The 20,464-nt window shown below is 34.0% G+C and overlaps 1 protein-coding gene across 7 annotated transcripts in view; it reads left to right on the top strand.

Moving 5' to 3' along the window:
* LOC127541280 (transducin-like enhancer protein 4) overlaps positions 1-20,464 on the top strand; it is a 156,070-nt gene that overhangs the window by 54,449 nt on the left and 81,157 nt on the right. For 3 of the 7 annotated variants that reach the window (XR_007948424.1, XR_007948420.1, XM_051966548.1), the window contains exons 6-7: positions 737-811; positions 19,525-19,729. Coding sequence is in view for 1 of the 7 variants with exons in the window: in XM_051966548.1 (XP_051822508.1) it covers positions 737-811; positions 19,525-19,729 (280 nt within the window). In the remaining 6 variants the exon portion in view is untranslated. The remainder of the gene's footprint in view (positions 1-736; positions 812-19,524; positions 19,730-20,464) is intronic. The other 4 variants (XR_007948425.1, XR_007948423.1, XR_007948421.1 and 1 more) reach the window with 3 other exon arrangements.

The raw sequence follows: 20,464 nt of genomic DNA, 5'->3' as shown, positions 1-20,464 counted from the left end.
CAGACTTTCATACCACTGGATTTGACCACCTCTATCTCACCATCTATAAAATTTTTGACTTGAGTTCTTGTGTGTGTGTGTGTGTGTGTGTGTGTGTTGTTGTTGTTGTTGTTACTGGACAAAGAAATCTTCCTATATTAGCATTAATTTGCTCTTTGGGCAATTTTTTTTTAATGAAAAAATTACTCTAGTATTTGTAGATTTTAAATCATAGTTAAATAAAATATAGCACTACTCTAAAATATATAAGCTACACTGCCACAAAACATACATATGTCTTAAATATGAAAGACTACATAATAATAAAATGAACATTTTTCAAAAGCAATGTGACTTTTCATTTCTGTGCATCTTTGGCAATATTTGCTCATACAGACATTGAGAAGGACATCTCAAAAATACCTCTAGAAAATGTTTTCAGAAAAAAATTTTTTAATGGAATTAGAATTCTGAGTTTTTTGGGAGAGTATGTAACAAATTAATTGGTTTGGGGGAAGGAAGAATATATAACAGTTCTTGTAAGAAAAATACTCAAAATATTTTTTTAACTTTGTGAACATCTCGACACTTACAAACATAAACATACTCCTCCATGTGTGTATATTTTGGAAACCGGGGGTCTTCTGATTTCGATCCCTGTATGTAATTGAAATTAGAAAACATGATAGGAAGAAAAGCTGTACTTGATTGACTAGAAAACAAATAATTGTATTCTGTTTCTGATCTTCATTTATAGCACCAGCAACAAGTGGTGCAGGCTGTGGAACGTGCCAAGCAAGTGACCATGGCAGAACTGAACGCAATCATTGGGGTATGTGGTCTTTCTGTTTTAGCTCTAATAGTGTTTGTAATTAGCTCTTATTTTCAATTTGATTCCTTTAGATGAGCAAAAGTGGTGAACAGTAAAATGAAATTAAGTAGTTTGGCTTAAACCTTATAAATTTGATTGCTATATCAGAAAATTTTTGATCACATTCTCACCAATGAAGTGAAGAAATGTATATTTTTATACTTTTCCTCCCCAAGAATAGATTCTTACTCTTAGGAACTTTAACTTCATGTGTAAAATAAGCTTCTGTAACCAACATACAGGAAGAGTATGGATTATAATCTTGTTAAATTGACATGCAGATATGTATGTGTATATATTCATACGTATATGTATTTATAGATCAATATAGTCTATATATGTGTGTATGTGTATATTTATACGCATACACATATATTTTAAAGATATTGTTTCACTTAGAGAATTTTTCAAATAAATATTAACACTCTTCTCCTCCCAAGACATCAAAAAATCTCTCCACCTGTTTGATAAATTATTCACTGAATTATTCAAATGCTTACTTTCAGTATTGGTATTAGTGTTCATAAAAGTCTTGTAAGACACTATGAACTTGGATAGTGCCTGCAGGAAAAGTGAAAACAATCATTTAATCAGTAAAAATTTATTAAGAAGCTCCTCTGTACCAGGCACTGTGCTAAGCACTGGGGATGCAAAAAGAGGCAAAAGACAATTCAAAGTGTTCAGACTCCCTAAGACAGAAATGAGTTATAGATTAATAACACTTTATTCACATTTATAATTATGCAGCTGATGTTAGCAGTTTTTTAAGTTATTCTAATGAAGACACAACAAGTGTACTTTCCTTATTCTGCTCCCTCCCCATTACTTTTTCTTTTGTGTATAGATTATACACAAAAGTCTTTTCCTTTTTTTATTCAGTGTATCAAACACACTTTGAAATGCTAATTATTCCATTTACTTTCATTAAAATTCAAATTGCTGAGTGAAGATGTGGATAAGGGTTGCAGAATAATCAATCTGAAGTGAAGATACTGCTTCAATTATGCCTCTGTCTTTTAACAAGGAAATCAGAACTCTCTGATCATTGCTGACAGCAGTGGAGCAGTAGGATGATTGTAGCTCGTTTTTAATAGGCTATTTCTAACTCTATTTTCTGTTCCTCTGACCACAAGGAAATACTAGTAGTCAATTAGAAGATATAAATGGAAAAGAATAACCTTTATTTCCTCTGAAGTGCCCCTTAGAAAAAGAAGGGGATGAATCCGAGCGAATCGTGTAGAGCCATGAATCACATTTGTTGTCTTTTCTGCTCTAGTGAGGAAAAGTGGGAGATGAATACATTTCTCATCATTACCTAACTCCAACTACAGTCTTCTATTAGCATTGTTGCAATAAAATAAGTGGTTAAAAGTCACATTTAAAAAAATATATTTATATATATATATATATATATATATATATATATATATATATATGTATGTGTGTGTATATAAAATCTATAGATAAGTAGCATGTTTGACTCTGTGTTGGCATTGTTTAGATTTTAATTACTAAAAGTCACATGGATCAGAAAGGATATAGCGAGCCTACTATAATGTTAGCTATTGATTTATGATTGCACATGTGGGAGGTTACTGGATTACTTTGAACTTTGGGTTCACTCTTTGTTGAACCGATAACATGTAGAACCTATATGGGTTAGGCGCAATAATGGTTGCCTTTTATTGGGGGACACCTGAGTTTGTTTCTGTTTCTTTTTCTTTTTTTTTTTTTGGGGGGGAGGGGCAGAGGTATAATTTATGCAGTATTTTTCTGGATAATTTATTGCTTGTTTACCAAAGTGTATGTGGTTTATTTTCATGTTGTCTTTTGCTTTAAAAAATAAATAAAAGTAGGAATAAAAAATGAGATATAATTCCCTTCTGTTTATCACTTCACACACATTCTCTCTCTCCCTCTCCATATATGTATATGTATATGTATATGTGTGTGTGTGTGTGTGTGTCCCTCTCCATATATGTATGTGTGTGTATTTAATATTTATCCCGTTTTCCAATATTTTAGTTTTGCACAAAGTAGCAGTTTTATCTTGTTTAGGTAAGGAATTCTTGGATGTGTGTCATTTATAACAGCATTTCTGGAGAACATATTGTGTATGGATTATCTTTTTAAATGGAGCTAATTTTATTTGCCTCTTCCCCAATTTTATTTGTAAAATGACCCAGTTGAGTAACAGGTTATCAGAGCAGCATGTGTTGTAGTTATGGACCTGGTGGGAAATTTGAGGTGTTTGCACACAAACAGAAAATGGAATGCAAATCATGGAGTCAGACCATTTTGGAGGAAAAAGAATGGAAACAAATAAATCTAGATTAGTGTACAACAAATGGAGGCTTAATTAAAATGAACTTGTGAGTTTATTGAGGTGGTTATTAATTGTGCTGTTTGTGTCTTAAAGCTTGATTATTTCTAGTGAGCAATATACTTTCTTTTCTAACACTGGAATTTTAAATGCACCCCCTACTCTAGTGGTGGCTGTACTTGTCTTTTTGATTATTAAATTTCTTTTTTTGGGGGGTAGTATTTGATCTTCTGCTAGAAAGTATGTAGGGATAACTTGATTTTCATTTCCCTAACAAGAATATAATATGTAGCATTTAGTAAATAAAAGAAATGGCAAAGGTTAATCCAGGATGGGAGGACATATGTACTTAGAGGTAAGACATATCTTTTCACCTATGTCTGCACACTACCCCATATAAGTATAAATGTACTCAGATTTAATGAAATCTGATGAAGCACCGTTTTTTTGCTCTGCAATATTATTCTACCTTCATTGGTAAATGAACCCAGTCAGTGATCCATGCAGTTTAAATGCCGAATACTGGAGTGAGCCTGGAACCTGGAGAGACTGCTTGTCCTCTTGACAATACGCTAGTTGTGTTTAATGGAACGAGACACTAGTTATAATGATTTCTTTCACAGGTCATGTTCAGTTTAAAACTGTTGATAGATTGAAACAAGCCAAATATCTTCCAGCTTTTATTTATAAGGGGAAAAAACCCACAGGAAATATCTATTTAGATTCTTTCCAATGACAAATATTTTTGCTTTATTTTGAATTGACCTTATTCCATTTTTATGGTGATGTTTCCTCCACTCTTGCCTCTTAAATTTTTCGTATTAGGGAAGAAAATATACAAGTGTCTGTATTGGTCTGTCCTGTGTCCTACTAGCTACTGTGTTTTAAAATTAGAGTCTCTGCAAGATCACTCTGTTGGAACACACAAATTGTAGTTTTAAATCAGTAATATGATCTAATTAGGAATGATGTTTTCATTTCCTGTATTATTAAATTGAGTCATCTAACTATCTTAAAAATTTTTTTTTAATCCATTACACTATATAATCAGCACGTGCTGTTGTGAATACAATTTTGTTTAATATGAGAGACAGCTTAAAACCTGATAAGAATTTCACCAGAGGACCTACCATTTTAAAAACCATGTTACTTTAGCTGAACATTGACAAAGAAGATGTTTGACTTATGGCAGAGAAAAATATGGGTTCCTTTTTTTTTTTTTTTTTTTTTTTTTGCTCATTTATCTCTGAGATGAGGGAGAAATATGCCCTTCCCCCTCAAAAGAGAAAGAAACCCAACTCTTAAAAACAGGTATGTGATGGTGTTCAGGGGAAATGCAGTTTAGCACAAGAAATGCTGAACCTCAATTTTTAGCAGTGACATTTTAATGATAGGAAGTCTGCAAAATTATTTGCCATCAATTGTGAAGGCAATAACAAGCCTTGGTGGTTTTTCACACTCTCTGTGTTAAGTGCTTTCAGAATGACAGCGTAAACTGTGTTAGAGAACTCCAAGGAAGTAAAACTGATTAAAATGTTCATGCTTGAATGGTGCTGATGGAATAGTTCATTTGGACTTTCTCTACCTCCTGCAGCTCAAGCTGAAATATTAAAATTCAGTGGATTTAAATCTCTCTCCCCTCAGCTCAGGAAAAAAACATTACATTTTAATAGGTTTTAAACTCATAATTCATTGGTTTGGAGCAGCACTATTAAATCTATTTAAATATTACTTGTATTACTAAGGAAATGATTTAAATGACTTTGCCTTTACTGTCCTAGAGGTTTGAGTTAGAGAGGAAAAAAGAAACAATATCCTCAGTTAATTTTTTTAACATTTTTTTTTTATTGTTTGTTGTCTTCTTAGTCTTTTAAAAAGAAATAAATAAAAACAATCTGTTCTGTTAAAAGGCAGTGACATTCAGAACAAGGGGTTCTTTTTGCATTGTGCCAAGGAATTTTCAAGTTAAAGTACCCTACTTTATGCTACTTTTTAAAATTATCATTTGGAGTTTCCTTTGGACTTGTCCTCTTTATTCATTTTTTTATGGTGAACAATCATCCAGAAGACTAATTTTCATAACAAGATGGGGCAAAAAATAGTATACTATACCTCCTCCCTTCCCCCTCCAAATTTATCTGAGGTACTTCACCACCCTGCCCCACATCATTTGGCACATACTCCAGGGTGTAGTCATATTTATGCTTTTGTAGATTCCCAGAAAAACATTATGGATAGATTTCCAGAAGTTCTAACTGAATCTTTGCTTTGTTATAGACTTTAATTTTATCCCCGTGGCACCACTGGTCCCAAGTTCCTGCCCATAAGTACTAGTGTAAATTTTCACTGCTTGTGTGACACTTTGGAATCCAAATTCACCTAGGAGGGACCATTAACATAGATTTATTCTGTTGGGCAATTTGTCTTGAAAAAAAAAAACAACAAACTTTTTTTTAAATTTTTTTTTCTGCAGAAACTTCATTACTTAAATATACCACAAATGATTATCCTTAACTGTTTTAAAAACTGATTTAAAAAAAAAAATACAGCTAGAACAAAAAACAAACTGTTTTTACCAAAGAGTGTGCTGGGAGCTTAAAGGCTATAAAACAGATTGGCCACCTGCTGTATATTGTACACAGATTGCTTTGGTGGGAAGAAGAGAGGTTGGCTTAAAGGTATGTGCTAATTGTTTCATGTAGCATTGATTTGCATATATACCAACTTAAAAAGTATTATAAAGCTCTGATTGTGCTAAGTACAAGCCGGTTTTACAGCCAGTTGTACAGATCTCTAGATCTTTTCTTCTCTGGGATGTTATATTGATATTTGTTAGATATTTCTTTAAATTAAAAAAAAAAAAGTTTACTTTCCCTAGAGTAAGAGGCTACATTTATTGAACATTTTATTTAAAATAAAATCATTCAGTTGAAATTTGATGAGATCGTAAGAAGCCATGATTTTAATCCCATTTTTGTTATGTAGCAATAACATTTTTGTCAATAACTGCACTTAAGGAACTTTTCCCTACCCCTATCTTCTTGCAGGTCCTCTTATAATCCTGAAGAGGGGAAAGGCTACGTAAAGGGTATTGTGGTCAGCGATATTTATTTTAAAAATTTAAGACTTATTTTAAGACTCTTAAGAGATCTTTCTAACATTTTTTCATAATCAAATTTGCTGTTTATGATGGCATGGAATGTTACTGTTTTTTGGTGGCCAAATGTTAATTCATTTGGACTGAAGAATAATCCATATATGCATTATGACAGTGCTGTACAGAATTTGGGGCACTGGGCATGGATGGCTCTTCCCTAATTGTTGTAGGATAATAATTGTTTTTTAATGTATTCAGGTAAGTGCATTTAACATCACCAGTGTGATTATGGAACTTATTAAGGCATGCAAGAAGCTGATTTCCAGGTTTTACTACCCTTATTAAGAGGAAGAGAGAAAGTTATCTAGGTCTGTATTATGTTAGTGCCATACTACATTAAAATGAACAAATGTGAGTGAGTATTTTGTTGGAAGCCTTAGGTAGAACTGATCCTGGTGAGTTAAAAGCACCTTTTATTGGATATAACTTGAAAATCTTTAATATTATTTTGTCATTTCTAACTTGACATTTTGCTTTTAATGTCATATTTCATTTTTTCTTTATATTAATATTTTCTTGTCAAAAGATTGAACTTTAATAGTTGGCAGCAAGATTATTCCTCTTAAATGACTTTCTGTACTACTTGTTTTAGTCTTTTAGTATTTATTTAGAAATGCCTACATATAAATTCTACTTTGATGTCTCATCAAGTTATAGGAGTAATGTAAGGCTATACCAGTACAATATTTGGCATAATGTTCCAAAGTTTCAGGTATGATTTCAGGGACAGATTATGTCTGCTAAGAACCACCCTAGTGAAGTACAAAGTAGCTCCTTACAATAAAGTCACCTTTAGGTGATTAATTCTTTGGTCATGGCAACTCACTAAACAAAATGATGAAAACAAAAATGGACCTCAGAGTTGCGCAGTCTACTTCTGTTTCCAACAGTGATAATAGCAGGAAAAGAATTGTAAGGGATGAGTTTACTAGGTGATCATTCCCTCTGAACCATATAATTTGGAATGTTTTGGCCAGACATAAGAACGAGACAAAAAAGAAGAATAACATATAGGCTCATCTTGAGACCAGTAAAGGAGTGTTTTCATCATGTGTGAAAAGGTCAAGAAGAGAATATTTTGGAATGTGTGGTTTTGGTTATTTGGCATCTAACTCTCCTGGGTATAAGCCTTAAGCTGAATATGAAAATGAGAATTATGTGCCACTTTATAAAGAGGTAGAATCAATCCCTATAAGCATTCATCTGATACCTAGGCTGAATGGGCTAGATACTATTTGAGGTTTTACGAATATAAATACAAAAGTGAGAGAGTCCCTCCAAAAAGCTTTTATTCTGAGTTGAAGAAATACAATGTTCACAGGAAAGTAAATATAGGAGACATAGATAACATACACACTAAAATAAACAGTGATTGAGGCAATTAGCAAGTAGGAGAATCAGGAAGTAGAAATAGATACCTTTCTAGCCTGAGAAATTTCTTCTAAAAAGGCATGAAAGCAGGGGATGGAATATTATATAAGGTCCTTTGGCTGGAGAATAGAGAATGCAGTGGGGTTCGGAGAAAGACTGGAGTGAGGTTAATAAGACTTTTAAGTTCTAAACATTTTCTCTTAGACGCAATGAGACTTCTTGATCTGGGGGTGTGACATGACCAGAGTTGTACTTTAGAACTATGAGGTTAGCAGCTGGGGAGAGGATAAACTGGAGAAGGGAGACTGGAAGCTGAGGCAATTAAATTAATTCGGGTAAGAGGTGCTGTGGGTCTTAGCTGGATGGTGGGCCATGCACTCTCAGGCCAGTTTGTTTCCTGCAGTGGGTTTTGATTTCTTAATTGTTAAATGAGGATACTGCACTTGAGGGAAAGTGAAATATTAAAGATGATTTTGCAATGGGAACTTGAGTGACTTTGAGCTGTTGATGCTTTGAATCCTTTGTATTACTTTGGGAAATACTGCTCTTATTTATAACCTTTTTTATAGATAAACTAGGCAAGCATTTTATAAACTTAAAAGTACTATATACTTTGTATTTGGAACAAACTGTCATTAATTCTGAAATGCACTCTCCTGACGCCCCAGTTCTTTGGTGTTATCTACTAGTGGAAGGGCAAGAAGAATTTTAAAGAAAGAATAGGGCTCCAGGATGGGAAGATAGACATTGGAGAGAAAGTACAACCATTTGTCTTATCTTCCTTCTTATTTTTCTCAAGGAGAATAATCTTTTTAGCTTTAAGGATAGAATAAAATGGTTAATGGGAATTTGATATTTGAAAAATTATAGATAATGCAATGCCATAAAGATGATAGATACATTTTTCCTTTTTTTTTTTTTTAAAAGGAAAAAAGTGAAATCTATAGGCAGTGACCTTAATGTTAATTCCTCCCAGTATTCTAGTATGTGTTATTTTAAATATGGCTTGTAAGTATTTAGAGATAATAATTTGAAATGACCTGATTTTAATTAGTTAATATTTCCTTTTTCGACAGTGTTTTTGGACTCATAGATAAAATAAAATAGACAGTGTATCTGGATTTCTACTACAAACCATTTGGCAGAGTTTCTCATGCTGTCATTGTTAGCAACATGAATATAAGGCTCAATGTTAGACTATTTAGATGGATTAGAAACTAGTTGAATAATTGAGTGTCAAGAGATTGCTGTCAACCTGGAGCAGAGTCTCTAGTGGATTGCTGCAGGGATCTATGGCCCATGCTATTTTTTTGTCAGCTACTTGGATAAAGGTATAAATGGCATGTTTAACAATTTTTTTGAAGACAGTTGTAAGAACATTTTGGATAACACAATCCGAAAAGATGTTTTGTTTTGTTTTTTTTTAATTAATGTATAAGTATAGGAGGAAGAATGACTAGACACCAGCTTTTATGGGAAAAGAACTGATACAAATTAACTAATTAAACTAACTAAAAAAGCTAATGCTTTCTTTCCTAAGCTGCATTAATAGAAGCACAGTACCCTTAATGAGAAAAATGAGAGTTATGCTTTGCTCTGCTCTGATAAGATCAAATCTAGATTTATATTTTCTAGACATTCAATTCTAGACATTATATTTTAAGAAGGACGTTGAGACATTGTAGGGAGATGACAGGAAGGCAACCAAGATGATGAGAAGCCAGGGTATGAAAGAATAAATTGGAGAAACTGAGAATGTTTGACTTGTGCAAGAGAATATTTTGAGAGGACATAATGGCTATTTTCATTGACATGATGGCTGTCTTGTGGAACAAGGACTTAGACAATCTACTCAGTTTTAAGACCAAGGGACAAAGTCTAAATTTGGGAGAAATGTACAGTGAGGGTTCTGATTTAAAACAACAGTTTTATTAAATCAAGATAATCTAGAGGCATTTAATAAGCATATTAGTAAGTACTAGGCACTTGAGATACAAAAATGAAAAAGGAGACATGCTTTAATCTTGAGGAGCTCACATTCATTTGAGGGAGACAGTTTTTTTTTTTTTTTTTAACCTCTTGCATACATAGAAGCAATTGTGAACAAACCATTTCTAGTAAATCTGTGTTCTGAGCAGTATATATAAAACATCATTGCTCACTTAACTTATAATGTTCCAATACAGACTTAAGAAATATGGGGGTGGAAAATTACAAAAATTACAACTCAATCTCTCAGAGAGCATGCATTGGAGAAGAGGACATGTAAATAAGTGGCTCGATGGGGACAAGTTATAGGCTGAGTTAATCTCAGAGAAGATACCAAGCATTGTGTAAAACCAAGGAAGGCCTTTTGAGCTTATTATATGCTTACTCACGTGAATATATTTCAGTAGAATGTGATGGGGCATGAGTTAGCAGTGTTTCTCAGAGTGTGATCCAGAGTAGCCTAGGGGTCTTTGAAAGCCTATCTGAAGGTCTACAAATTCGTTTTATTTTATTTTATTTTAATTTTTTTTTCAATTGTAACTTTTTATTGACAGACCCCATGCCTGGGAATTTTTTTTTTTACAACATTATTCCTTGCACTCACTTCTGTTCCAACTTTTCCCCTCCCTCCCTCCACCCCCTCCCCCAGATGGCAAGCAGTCCTATACAAGTTAAATATGTCACAGTGTATCCTAGATACAATATATGTGTGCAGAACCGAACAGTTCTCTTGTTGCACAGGGAGAATTGGATTCAGAAGTTATAAATAACCTGGGAAGAAAAACAAAAATGCAAACAATTTACATTCATTTACCAGTGTTCTTTTTCTGGATGTAGCTGCTTCTGTCCATCCTTGATCAATTGAAACTGAATTAGCTCTCTTTGTCGAAAAGATCCATTTCCATCAGTATACATCCTCATACAGTATCGTTTGAAGTATGTAATAATCTCCTGGTTCTGCTCATTTCACTCAGCATCAGTTCATGTACGTCTCTCCAAGTCTCTCTGTATTCATCCTGCTGGTTATTCCTTACAGAACAATAATATTGCATAACGTTCATATACCACAATTTACCCAGCCATTCTCCAACTGATGGGCATCCATTTGTTTTCCAGTTTTTAGCCACTACAAACAGGGCTGCTGAAGGTCTACAAATTCAAAATTAGTTTTCATTTCTAGTATGATAAATATCTATAAATATAATCCATGTAAACAAAAACTCTTGGGACAGATACTTAATAATTTTTAATAGTATAAAGATATTGCGAATAAAAGTTTGAGAACCACTGAGTTAAGGTAAGCAGTTTGGCTTGAATGCAAGGTACATGGAATAAATCAAAAGACTGAAAGGTAATTTGGAATCTATATAGACATCCTTCAGTGAGTACTAGGTTAAGGAATTTACAATATATTTAAAAGGCAAAAGGAGCCACTTATAGTTTATTTTTAATTTAACAAAGAATTTTTAAAAGTTATTATGTGCTAAACACTGTGCTAATCCCTGGTATTCAAATAGAAAAGCAATGGCCACTGTATTCTAAACTATATTCTAATGGGGGAGACATCACCCATAGCAGAGTGGTGGCTTGGGAAAGGCAGCTCTGGTCTAAAAAGTTATGGGAATAGTAATAGGGTCATAATGAAATAGATCAATATATCCTTTCTGAGAACAATGACAGATTTGATGTTATCATTATTCCATAACTAGAGAGGGATAGGGCTGGTATAATTTATGTGTGACTCTCATCTTCACCTATCTTTCAGATGACTTGAATTGGGATATCCAGTAGACAGCTTAAGTTCTGTATGTCTAAAACAAAACTCCTTTATGGTTCCCCATAATCCCACTTCCCTTTCTCCTTTCCATTTTATTGTAAAAGGCAACAACAAGTTCTTCAGGCTCACAGTCTAGGAGGCATCTGGGCTTCTTACTGTTCCTTATCTTTTGTCTTCAATCTGTCTCCAAGGCTTGTCAATTCCTTCTTTAAAGCATCTCTTTCTTAGGCATGTTATCACTGGTGCAGGCCTTCATCACTACACACTGAATTACTATCACCTTAGAATCTGCCTCTCAAGTCCCTCCTCACTTCAGTCCGTTATCCATTCAGCCACTGAAGTGAGCTTCTTAAAGGGCCTGTCCAATGATCTTGTCTCACTCCCTGCCTTCTCCCCAATCTGTAAACCTCAGTGGCTTCCTATTGCCTCCAAAACTAAGTTCAAAAAGCTCTGTCATTCTAGCCCTTCATAATTTAGCCTCCTCCTATTTCTCCATTCTTGCTCTTAGTTCTTAATATATATTTTTCAGTACATTGACATTGACCTGGCATTTCCATGAACAAGACACTTCCTGACTCCTGGCATTTTCTGTGTCTCCCATATCTGGAATATTCTCCCTCTTCTACTTGGCCTAGTCACTTTTGTTGCTTTCTTTAATTCTCAATTAAAACCCCATATTTATAAGAAAGGCTCTTCCAACACCTTTTCAGTACCTTCCTTCTGTTATTATTTATCATATACAGCTTGCTTTGTATTTATTTGTTTACATGTTTTTCTCTTCCATTAGATTTAAATTTCTTAGGACAGAGGGACTATCTTATGCTTTTTTTTTTTTTTTTTTTTTTTTAATCTGCAGCTCTTAGTATAGTGCCTGGCACATAGTTAAGTGTTTAAGTGTTTAATAAAGGTGATTGTAGGGAACTTGGCCAAGATCTGCCTGAAATTTATCACATTGTTCAAAATAAACATGTTGCATTTCTTTATAATGAATTTATATAGCTTATTAAGGGAAAATAGAGTAATTGAATATCTTTTTCTTTCTAAATCTGCATAGATTAAAAAATCTGTTTTCTGGTCATTTAAGAGTGATTGTTTACAAATAGAATTTTTTTTTGTAATTAACAGTATTCTATTCTCACAACAAAATTAAGGTGTCAGAATCCTTTAAAATATATTAAGTAGTATAAACTCTTCAGGTTTAATTTATACTTTTACTTGGAAAACCCTTTATACGTGAGTGCATATATGTTTGTATTATATATAGCAAAGATTAAATTTTTAATTATCTAGATGTTATCGCTACAGATTCTGAATTGGTAGAATTTAAATTTTTTTTGTATTTTCTGAACCTCTTAAAAACTATAATGTTATTTAGATGTTTGTTTTCTTTTCCTTTGTTGCCATTGTGAAAGGTTAACTGGATGACATTTGGTGGGCCAATTCAATTCCATTTCACTTCTGTAGGCTTCAGTTTCCTCCATTTCTTCATAGGCTTCTAGATTTAGAACTCTAAAGGTCATGGAGTCCAATCCTCCAAATTAATATGTTATAGTTAAAGAAAGACTTCATAGAGAGGTTAAGCAACTGCCCTGAGGTCACATAGGTAATAAATATCAGAGTCATCATTCGTACTTGGGTCCTTTGGATCCAAATTGTTTTCTCTACTGCACCACTCGATGACATTTCTTGGTGATGGAAATCCAGCATCTCACAAGACACCATTTATAATATCTTTTTGCCCTTTCTCTCAAATTTGAAACAACTTCAAGGAAGTAATTCTTAGTTAAAAGAGAATCCAGCAAGAGATTTTAAACTAGGTTTTGCTCCCAATCAGCTATCTGCCACCTTTAACTTCACTGTATTGGACTTTGGAAAAATAATTACAGACTCCTTATCAGTATTAGATTAATCATTTTAATTGAGCACCTGTTATACATTTTAGTACAGATCTTTTTTACATGAATTAGCTGACTAAATAGTAAATAGAGATTATAAGGCAAAAAAAGAAGAAGAAGAAGAAGAAAAGAAAGGGAATGTTTTATGGTGTGGTTTGGGGTAGAAGAGTTTAATGAAATCATTCATCTAAAGAAGAAACGAATAGGCTGGTAATTGTGCCAGTTTGGTTTAGGCAGTCCTGTGAATGAAAGTAGATATCATTCGTGATAACTATTTTCCTAGACAAAACAGCTTGTTTGTCTTAACATTAAGTTGTTTTTCTTTTTGGTAATTGAAGTTGACCATTCCCATGTGTCCTTTATTGTACTTTTTTTATGCTTTCTTTTTGCTTTGATTTCTTCCTTTCATTGTCTTTATATTCCTTCTGTTATCTCTTTCCTCAATGTTATTGTTTACAATTATCTTGGGTGCTATTTTATCTTAAATTATTATATTGGCCTTTTGAATTACTCTTTCTATTTATATGTGTTTCTTTTCTTCTCAATAAAATGCTGTTAGTTTTACTTTTTTTGTGTGTAGATAAAGGCTAAAGATTTGATAAAGTAGTAGACCTCTGAAGGTTAATTGGTTAAATTAACATTTGAAATGGCAGTAGGTTAGAGAAGGAAGGATGTTAAGGCTATTTGGATGGTGGCCTTGGGCTTTCACTTTAGTGTGGTGAAAAGCTATGAGTTGCTTTGATTCCAAGCGGATTGTAAAACATCTTGGAGAAATTTGAGATTCTTCCCTAATAAAATAGATCTTAAAGTGGAACGCTTTTGACTAGGAAAGAGTTGAAGGGTTTTCTTTCAAGTCATTTTTATTTTTAAATTAATTTCTTTTAATTATCAAGCACTTTAATTATTCCTTTCTGGAAAAGCAAAACAAATATGCCCTAATTACCCTTGTACCAAAAAGCATATACCATTTTGCATATCACCTCTGTGTCTTGAGGTGAATTGCCTGCTTCTTGAGGATCTTATGGATTTGTGGTTTATCATCCTATATTGCTCATTGTTCTGTTCTGTTCTGGTTTTTTGTTTGTTTTACTGAATTTGTTTTTGAATGTTTTAAAATTGATTACTCTAAATACTTTTAAAAAGTAGGTCTTGGGTATGGTTAGCTGCTTTTATATGCCAATTAGCAATATATTGTCTCTGCAAAAGTTGTCTTTTAACCAACTGTTAGAACTTATCAGGAATCATTCATTTGTTGTAGGTGAAAACATCTAATGATGACATTCATGACTTTTAACATATCCAAAAAATATATAGCATTTTCTCTTATGTTAAAATCGTAAATGTATCTTACTTAAAAGCTGGCATTATACTTTTATTTTCTAGTTTTTAGATTCCTAAATTATCTCTTTATTATAGAAAATCCTTTATGAAACTTAAATTCCATATGGTAATTATCTACTTTATTTTCGAGGGTAGATTTTTTTTTGGGGGGGGTGAGGAATACTCAAAATAGATTTTAGGGAGAATGGCTTGGTTTTCACATGCCTATGGTTCATATTACATATCATGATTAATATTTTTAAAACAAAAACCTATTTGAAATGACATTTGTCTCGCTCTTTTTTCAAGATGTTCTTGAGAGGTAGGGGTATATATGAATGTATAAATCTATAGTGTAGCTACTGGTTCATTAGATAAAATACCAGGCCTGGTGGGGATCTGGAAGACTTGAGTTCAACTGTAATTGGAGATACTTACTAGAAGCGCAGCCTTGGACAAGTCACTTAACCCTGTTACCTCAGTTTTCTCATATGTAAAATGAGCTGAAGAAGGAAATGGTAAACCCCTCTGTATCTTTGTCAAGCCCAAATGGGTCCATGAAGAATAGAACACAACTAATAGGACTGAACAGCAATAATACACATGTAAAGAAATGCATGCATTGTGTATATATGACCACATATGGACTTGTTTAAATCCATCTAATATATGTATGTGATACACACACGCATATATATATATATATATATATATACATACACATATACATATATAAACACACATACATTTATAAATATACATATATATGTTGATAGTCACACATGAGTATATTATATAGGCCATATGTATAATGGCTCGCTGGCATTTTTGAAGCACATTATCTTAGTCAATCAACTTAGTATAGTGATTTGTGAAAAATTCGTTTAATGAAATTTTAAGTCAATAAAATTGAATTCTATAATGTCAATTTTTGTAAGGACTCTTAAAAGACTTATCTGTCTAGTTCAACATTCCTATGCAGGAATCCCCTTAACAGTATCACTCAAATGAAATGATCCAGCCTGAAGACATCTAGGGAAGGTGGGAAACCTGCCTGGATAATGCATTCTACTTTTGGATATCTCTAAGCATTAAGAAGTTTTTCTTCTATCATAAGCCTGCATTTTTCTGTCTGCTCCAAGTACACAAACATTCGTGTACACTCATAGGAGTCAGGGAAAAAAATGCATAAACAGAAACACCTGGGGTTTCAAATTTGAATGGCTGGAAGAAGAATAATGGACTCTTCAATTATAATGGAAGCAGTGGTAGGAATTCTTAGAGGGAGAACTTCTAAACCAATCTTTTCATTTTATGTGAAAGGGACAACTAGGTGGTGCAAGTGGATAGAGCACTAGCCCTGAAGTCAGGAGGACCCTAGTTCAAATATGGCCTCAGACACTTAACATTTCCTAGCTGTGTGACCTGGGCAAGTCACTTAACCCTAATTGCCTCTGAAAAAAACAACTCTCCCCCCCCAAAAAAAAAAAAATCAAAAAAACATTTTATATGAAGGATCAGATTAACCAGCTAATTAGAAGCAGAGTTAGGAGTGAGTCTAGGACCTGGAATCAAGAAGATAGAGTTGGAATCTTACTGCACTCCTGTGAATCTCCCATATTTGTGAACTCTAATGAGTACTTTTAATACTTATTGATTATATGAGCTTTCTAAAGGTGTGAACACAAGCATTGTATCAATTAGTTCTACTTAGTATCTTGTTTCAGGTTTTGGCCCCAAACATCTCCAGATGTAAGATCAGATCAATGACACTGAGCCATGCTAAATTAGATAATTGTCTCTATCAACTCTAATGACTTAATAGTTTGTAAAGATTCCAACACACTCCAGCATTTGATTATTGGCAAAGTATTTAATATCTCTGAGCTTCAGTTTCTTCATGTGTTCTGAGCATAACAATAACTTACGGAATCATACCATTAAAGATCTTGGGGGAGGGAGGAGATTAAATGGGCACGTTATTCCAATCCCTTCTTTTTACTGACCAGAAAACAAAGGCTCAGAGAGGTTAAGTGAAATGCCTACAGTCATACAGTACTAGGTAGAATCTGAATTGAGGTCCTATGATTTCTAGTTAAGGAACCTTTGAGGGTCAAATGAGCTAATGTATGTAAACTGTTTTACAGACTTGAAAAGATTATATAAATGTCTTTTAATCATTTAGCCTTTTTTTTTTTTATTTGCTGTGTTTGATAAGTGTTACTGGATTGTGATGAAAAGGGCATTCCAGGGCAAATATTTGTCTATCATTTGAGAATACTGAGATTAGAGATGGGACCTAGAGTTGTCTTCAGAGTGGTAAGGAAGGGGATGGCCATTGCTGGCTGAGGAAAGGCCTGAGAATGGTAGAATGCTTTTGGAAGCTGGAAAAAGAGATCTCTTTAGTTAAAGAAGGTCTTAATATTTGGGTTCAGAGAAGTCAAAGAGAATTAGGACTGAGAAAAGGTCATCAGATTTGGAAATTATGAAGTTCTCTATGATATAGGATTGTTATGAATTAGTGAGGGAAGTTTGTAAAGGATTAGAAAGAAATTGGATAGTAGATTGCTTCCCCTCCCTCTCCTCTCTACTCCTCACTTAGAAGGAGGGAAATAGGATGATGGAAACTTGAAGAGGTACAAATAGGCTCGAATGGATTTTTATTTCAGGATACAGAAATGCAGCTTTAAGCCTTTTCTGAATGGGTCAATTATAAATTTTGAATAAAATAAATGCTTGGGAAACTGGAGAGGGGAGGAAGAGGAGGAGAAGATGAATGAAGCAATAATATTTAAGAGAAAGAGCAAGGGATAGGAAGCAAATGCACAGGTCAAGGTATTTTATAGCCTTTAGCAGAGACAGCAATTTCGAAGAGCAAAAATAAGAAGAGTGAATTCCAGGAGATATCCCTTGGCATTGGAAAGATTAGAGATATCTTTTCAGTCTTTTCAGAAGGCACTAGCTGAATGGATAGATGAGACACAATGGGAAAAATGTCAAGCAGTGTGAGAATATGATGAATTTTTGCTATATTTTCACTTTTCAAGGCAACCATATTCAACTGTAGATTGGTTTTGACAGATATATTCCATAATAGACTTAATTTTAGGGTTTTTTTTTTTTTTTTTTTTTAGAAAATATCTGTATTAGTGCATTTTTAAACATGTGGCAAGCAACTCTATTTTCAAAATATATATAAGACTTTTAGGTTTATTCTATATGAAATATAAATAATTGACAGTTATATAGATAATTGGGACCACAATTCAGTTAGTTGAAATACCCTTTTAATTAACATAAAGAGAGTAGAAGAGAGTAATGAGGGATTTAAGTATTTGGGTAATTGCCTTATTTTTTCAAGTGAATGTATCCTTTAAAATAGTTGTCCTTACTTAATATTTTTGTTAGTGCCCGATATTCAAATACTCAACAAACATATAAGAAGATGACCTAAGAAGAAATAATGTTATCTTTTGACTTTTATGATCAAAATTAGTATATAATAGAGAATGGGAAGAAACAAAGAAATATTTGTGTGAGAAGTGAATTGCATTTTGGGATTTTTATGAAAGATAGGGAAAAGAGGACACATTTTTCTCAAAATTCTTAAATTTTTTGCCTCAATCTAAAAAAAGAGCATTTAGAGACATTTCTTACCAGAACCAATTTTTGCCAAAACTGGTTCTTTACAGCCAATTTTATAAAATCATATTTGGAAAGAGAAAATAATAGTAATCTTTTTGACCATTACAAGCCAGACTTAAAAAGTGTTTTATTTAAAAAGGAATGGCTGCTTAAAAAGTTAATCTGACAACTACTGAACACTTGTTCATAGAATATTGTTCCATAAGTTTTTAAGTTGAATGAATCCATGTTGAGAGAGATTTAACAAAACATCCTTCTCCCCACTTCCTTTCCCATTCAATAACACAACAAACCGTCCACCTCACAATGGTTGGTATTGCAGAGCTTGATGCAGCCTTGGTTGAGGTCAAGCACTCCAATTCGAACCTCTCAAGGGCTTTCTCTATGTGTTGCCAGTGTACTGGTAAAAATGACTTTAGACTCTTGTCAGCGCAGTTACTGGTGCATGCATCACAGTCCCACTCAAATAAACCTGTCACAACACAGAGTCAGCAGCTAGAGACGAATACAAGGGCAGGCCTCTCGCTTTTCATTCGAGCATCACTAAACGTGCATAGAGTGCCCAATTATTTCAGCATTATTGAGCAAGCCTACAGGAGGACCCAAGCCTTGCTACATTAGATTTTCTTTAGTAATTTGCTCAAGTACCGCTGAGGACACTTAAAGGGCTTAAAACGGTTGCTGCAACCAGTTTCCTTTTCTGGGTTGTTAATTCAGGTTTTCTCTTTCAAATTAACTCTCTCTGCATGCTGTGCAGTGGTTTGGGGAGAACTGTTTAACACTAATTTTCTCAATTTTCAGCTTTTTTTGTTCAACATAACTGCTTTAATAGTTAGTCACGTATATGTTTTGATTAGAAATGTATGATACCAAGGTTTTGTTTTTAAGTACAAAATGTAAACACTTTCTGAAAGAAATTTTTCTGAACTTAGGTTGCTAGAAGCTGTTCAGTTAATTCTTTTTTTTTTTTTTTTAAATCTAATTGTGCCTTGCAAGACCATGTGTGTGACACCCTAAACCTATGTAAGATAGTGCTGACTAGTTCTGTTTTCCATTTTTGTGCAAATGGGTATAAGTGATTTTATCAGTAAGCTGCCCCTTCTCCATCCTGGATGTTAGGTTCGGGTCTATTCCTTTTCCCCTTCCCGGATGCCAATTTTTAGAACAAATTCAATATCTATGTTTAATTTTTCACAGCAGCAACAACTCCAGGCCCAGCATTTATCACATGGACATGGTCTGCCGGTGCCTCTCACTCCACACCCATCAGGTCTTCAGCCACCTGCCATCCCTCCAATTGGTAGCAGTGCTGGGCTCTTGGCCCTCTCCAGTGCCCTGGGAGGGCAGTCTCACCTTCCAATTAAAGATGAAAAGAAGCACCATGACAACGATCACCAAAGAGGTCAGAAATCTTGTAGGAATGTCAAGTTTAGTTATCATGATTATGGGTATAGATTTTGGATGCCAGCATTTACTCTGTTCTGGAGTTAGAGTATATTCCAAAGAAACGGTAGCCCATTGTTGGGAGGTACATTCATAAGATGATAACTTTGTGCTGTGAAAGAGTTAATCTATCCATCCCTCAGTGGCAAGGAATTCATTTTCTTTTTATTAATGATAGTGTGGTAATCATAATTTATTAGTTTTACTGTTGTGTGATCCTGGGGCAACTCATTTGACCCACTACTATCTTTAGGTACTCTTAAAACAACAAAGTGAGATGCTTACCAAATGATTAAGATCAGATCAGCAGTTTACCTCCTACAGATGAGTTGCTGATAGGCCTTGGAGGAGAGAGAAGGAGAGGGAAGGAAAGAGAGGGAGAGAGGGAGGGAAAGAGGAGGAGGAGAAGGAGAGAGACAAAGAGAGAGAGAGAGAGAGAGAGAGAGAGAGAGAGAGAGAGAGAGAGAGAGAGAGAGAGAGAGAGAGAGAGAGAGAGTGTGTGTGTGTGTGTGTGTGTGTAGTTTTCCTCATTGGTGAAAACTCAGACACAGGATCCCCCTCACATTGCCCCCTGGGGAAAAAAGTCTCCAAAGCACTAATTATACTGTGCTAAGTTTCTTTAAACCTTCAATGAAAGTAAGCTATAATTAGTAGGCATTTTTATAGTAATTTGTATTTGCAACATGCTTTAAAA

The sequence above is a fragment of the Antechinus flavipes genome, chromosome 1 (assembly GCF_016432865.1).
Source record: "Antechinus flavipes isolate AdamAnt ecotype Samford, QLD, Australia chromosome 1, AdamAnt_v2, whole genome shotgun sequence".
NCBI classification, from domain to species: domain Eukaryota; kingdom Metazoa; phylum Chordata; class Mammalia; order Dasyuromorphia; family Dasyuridae; genus Antechinus; species Antechinus flavipes.
Note: the sequence above shows the minus strand (reverse complement) of the source record. Positions and strands in the feature narration are given on the sequence as shown.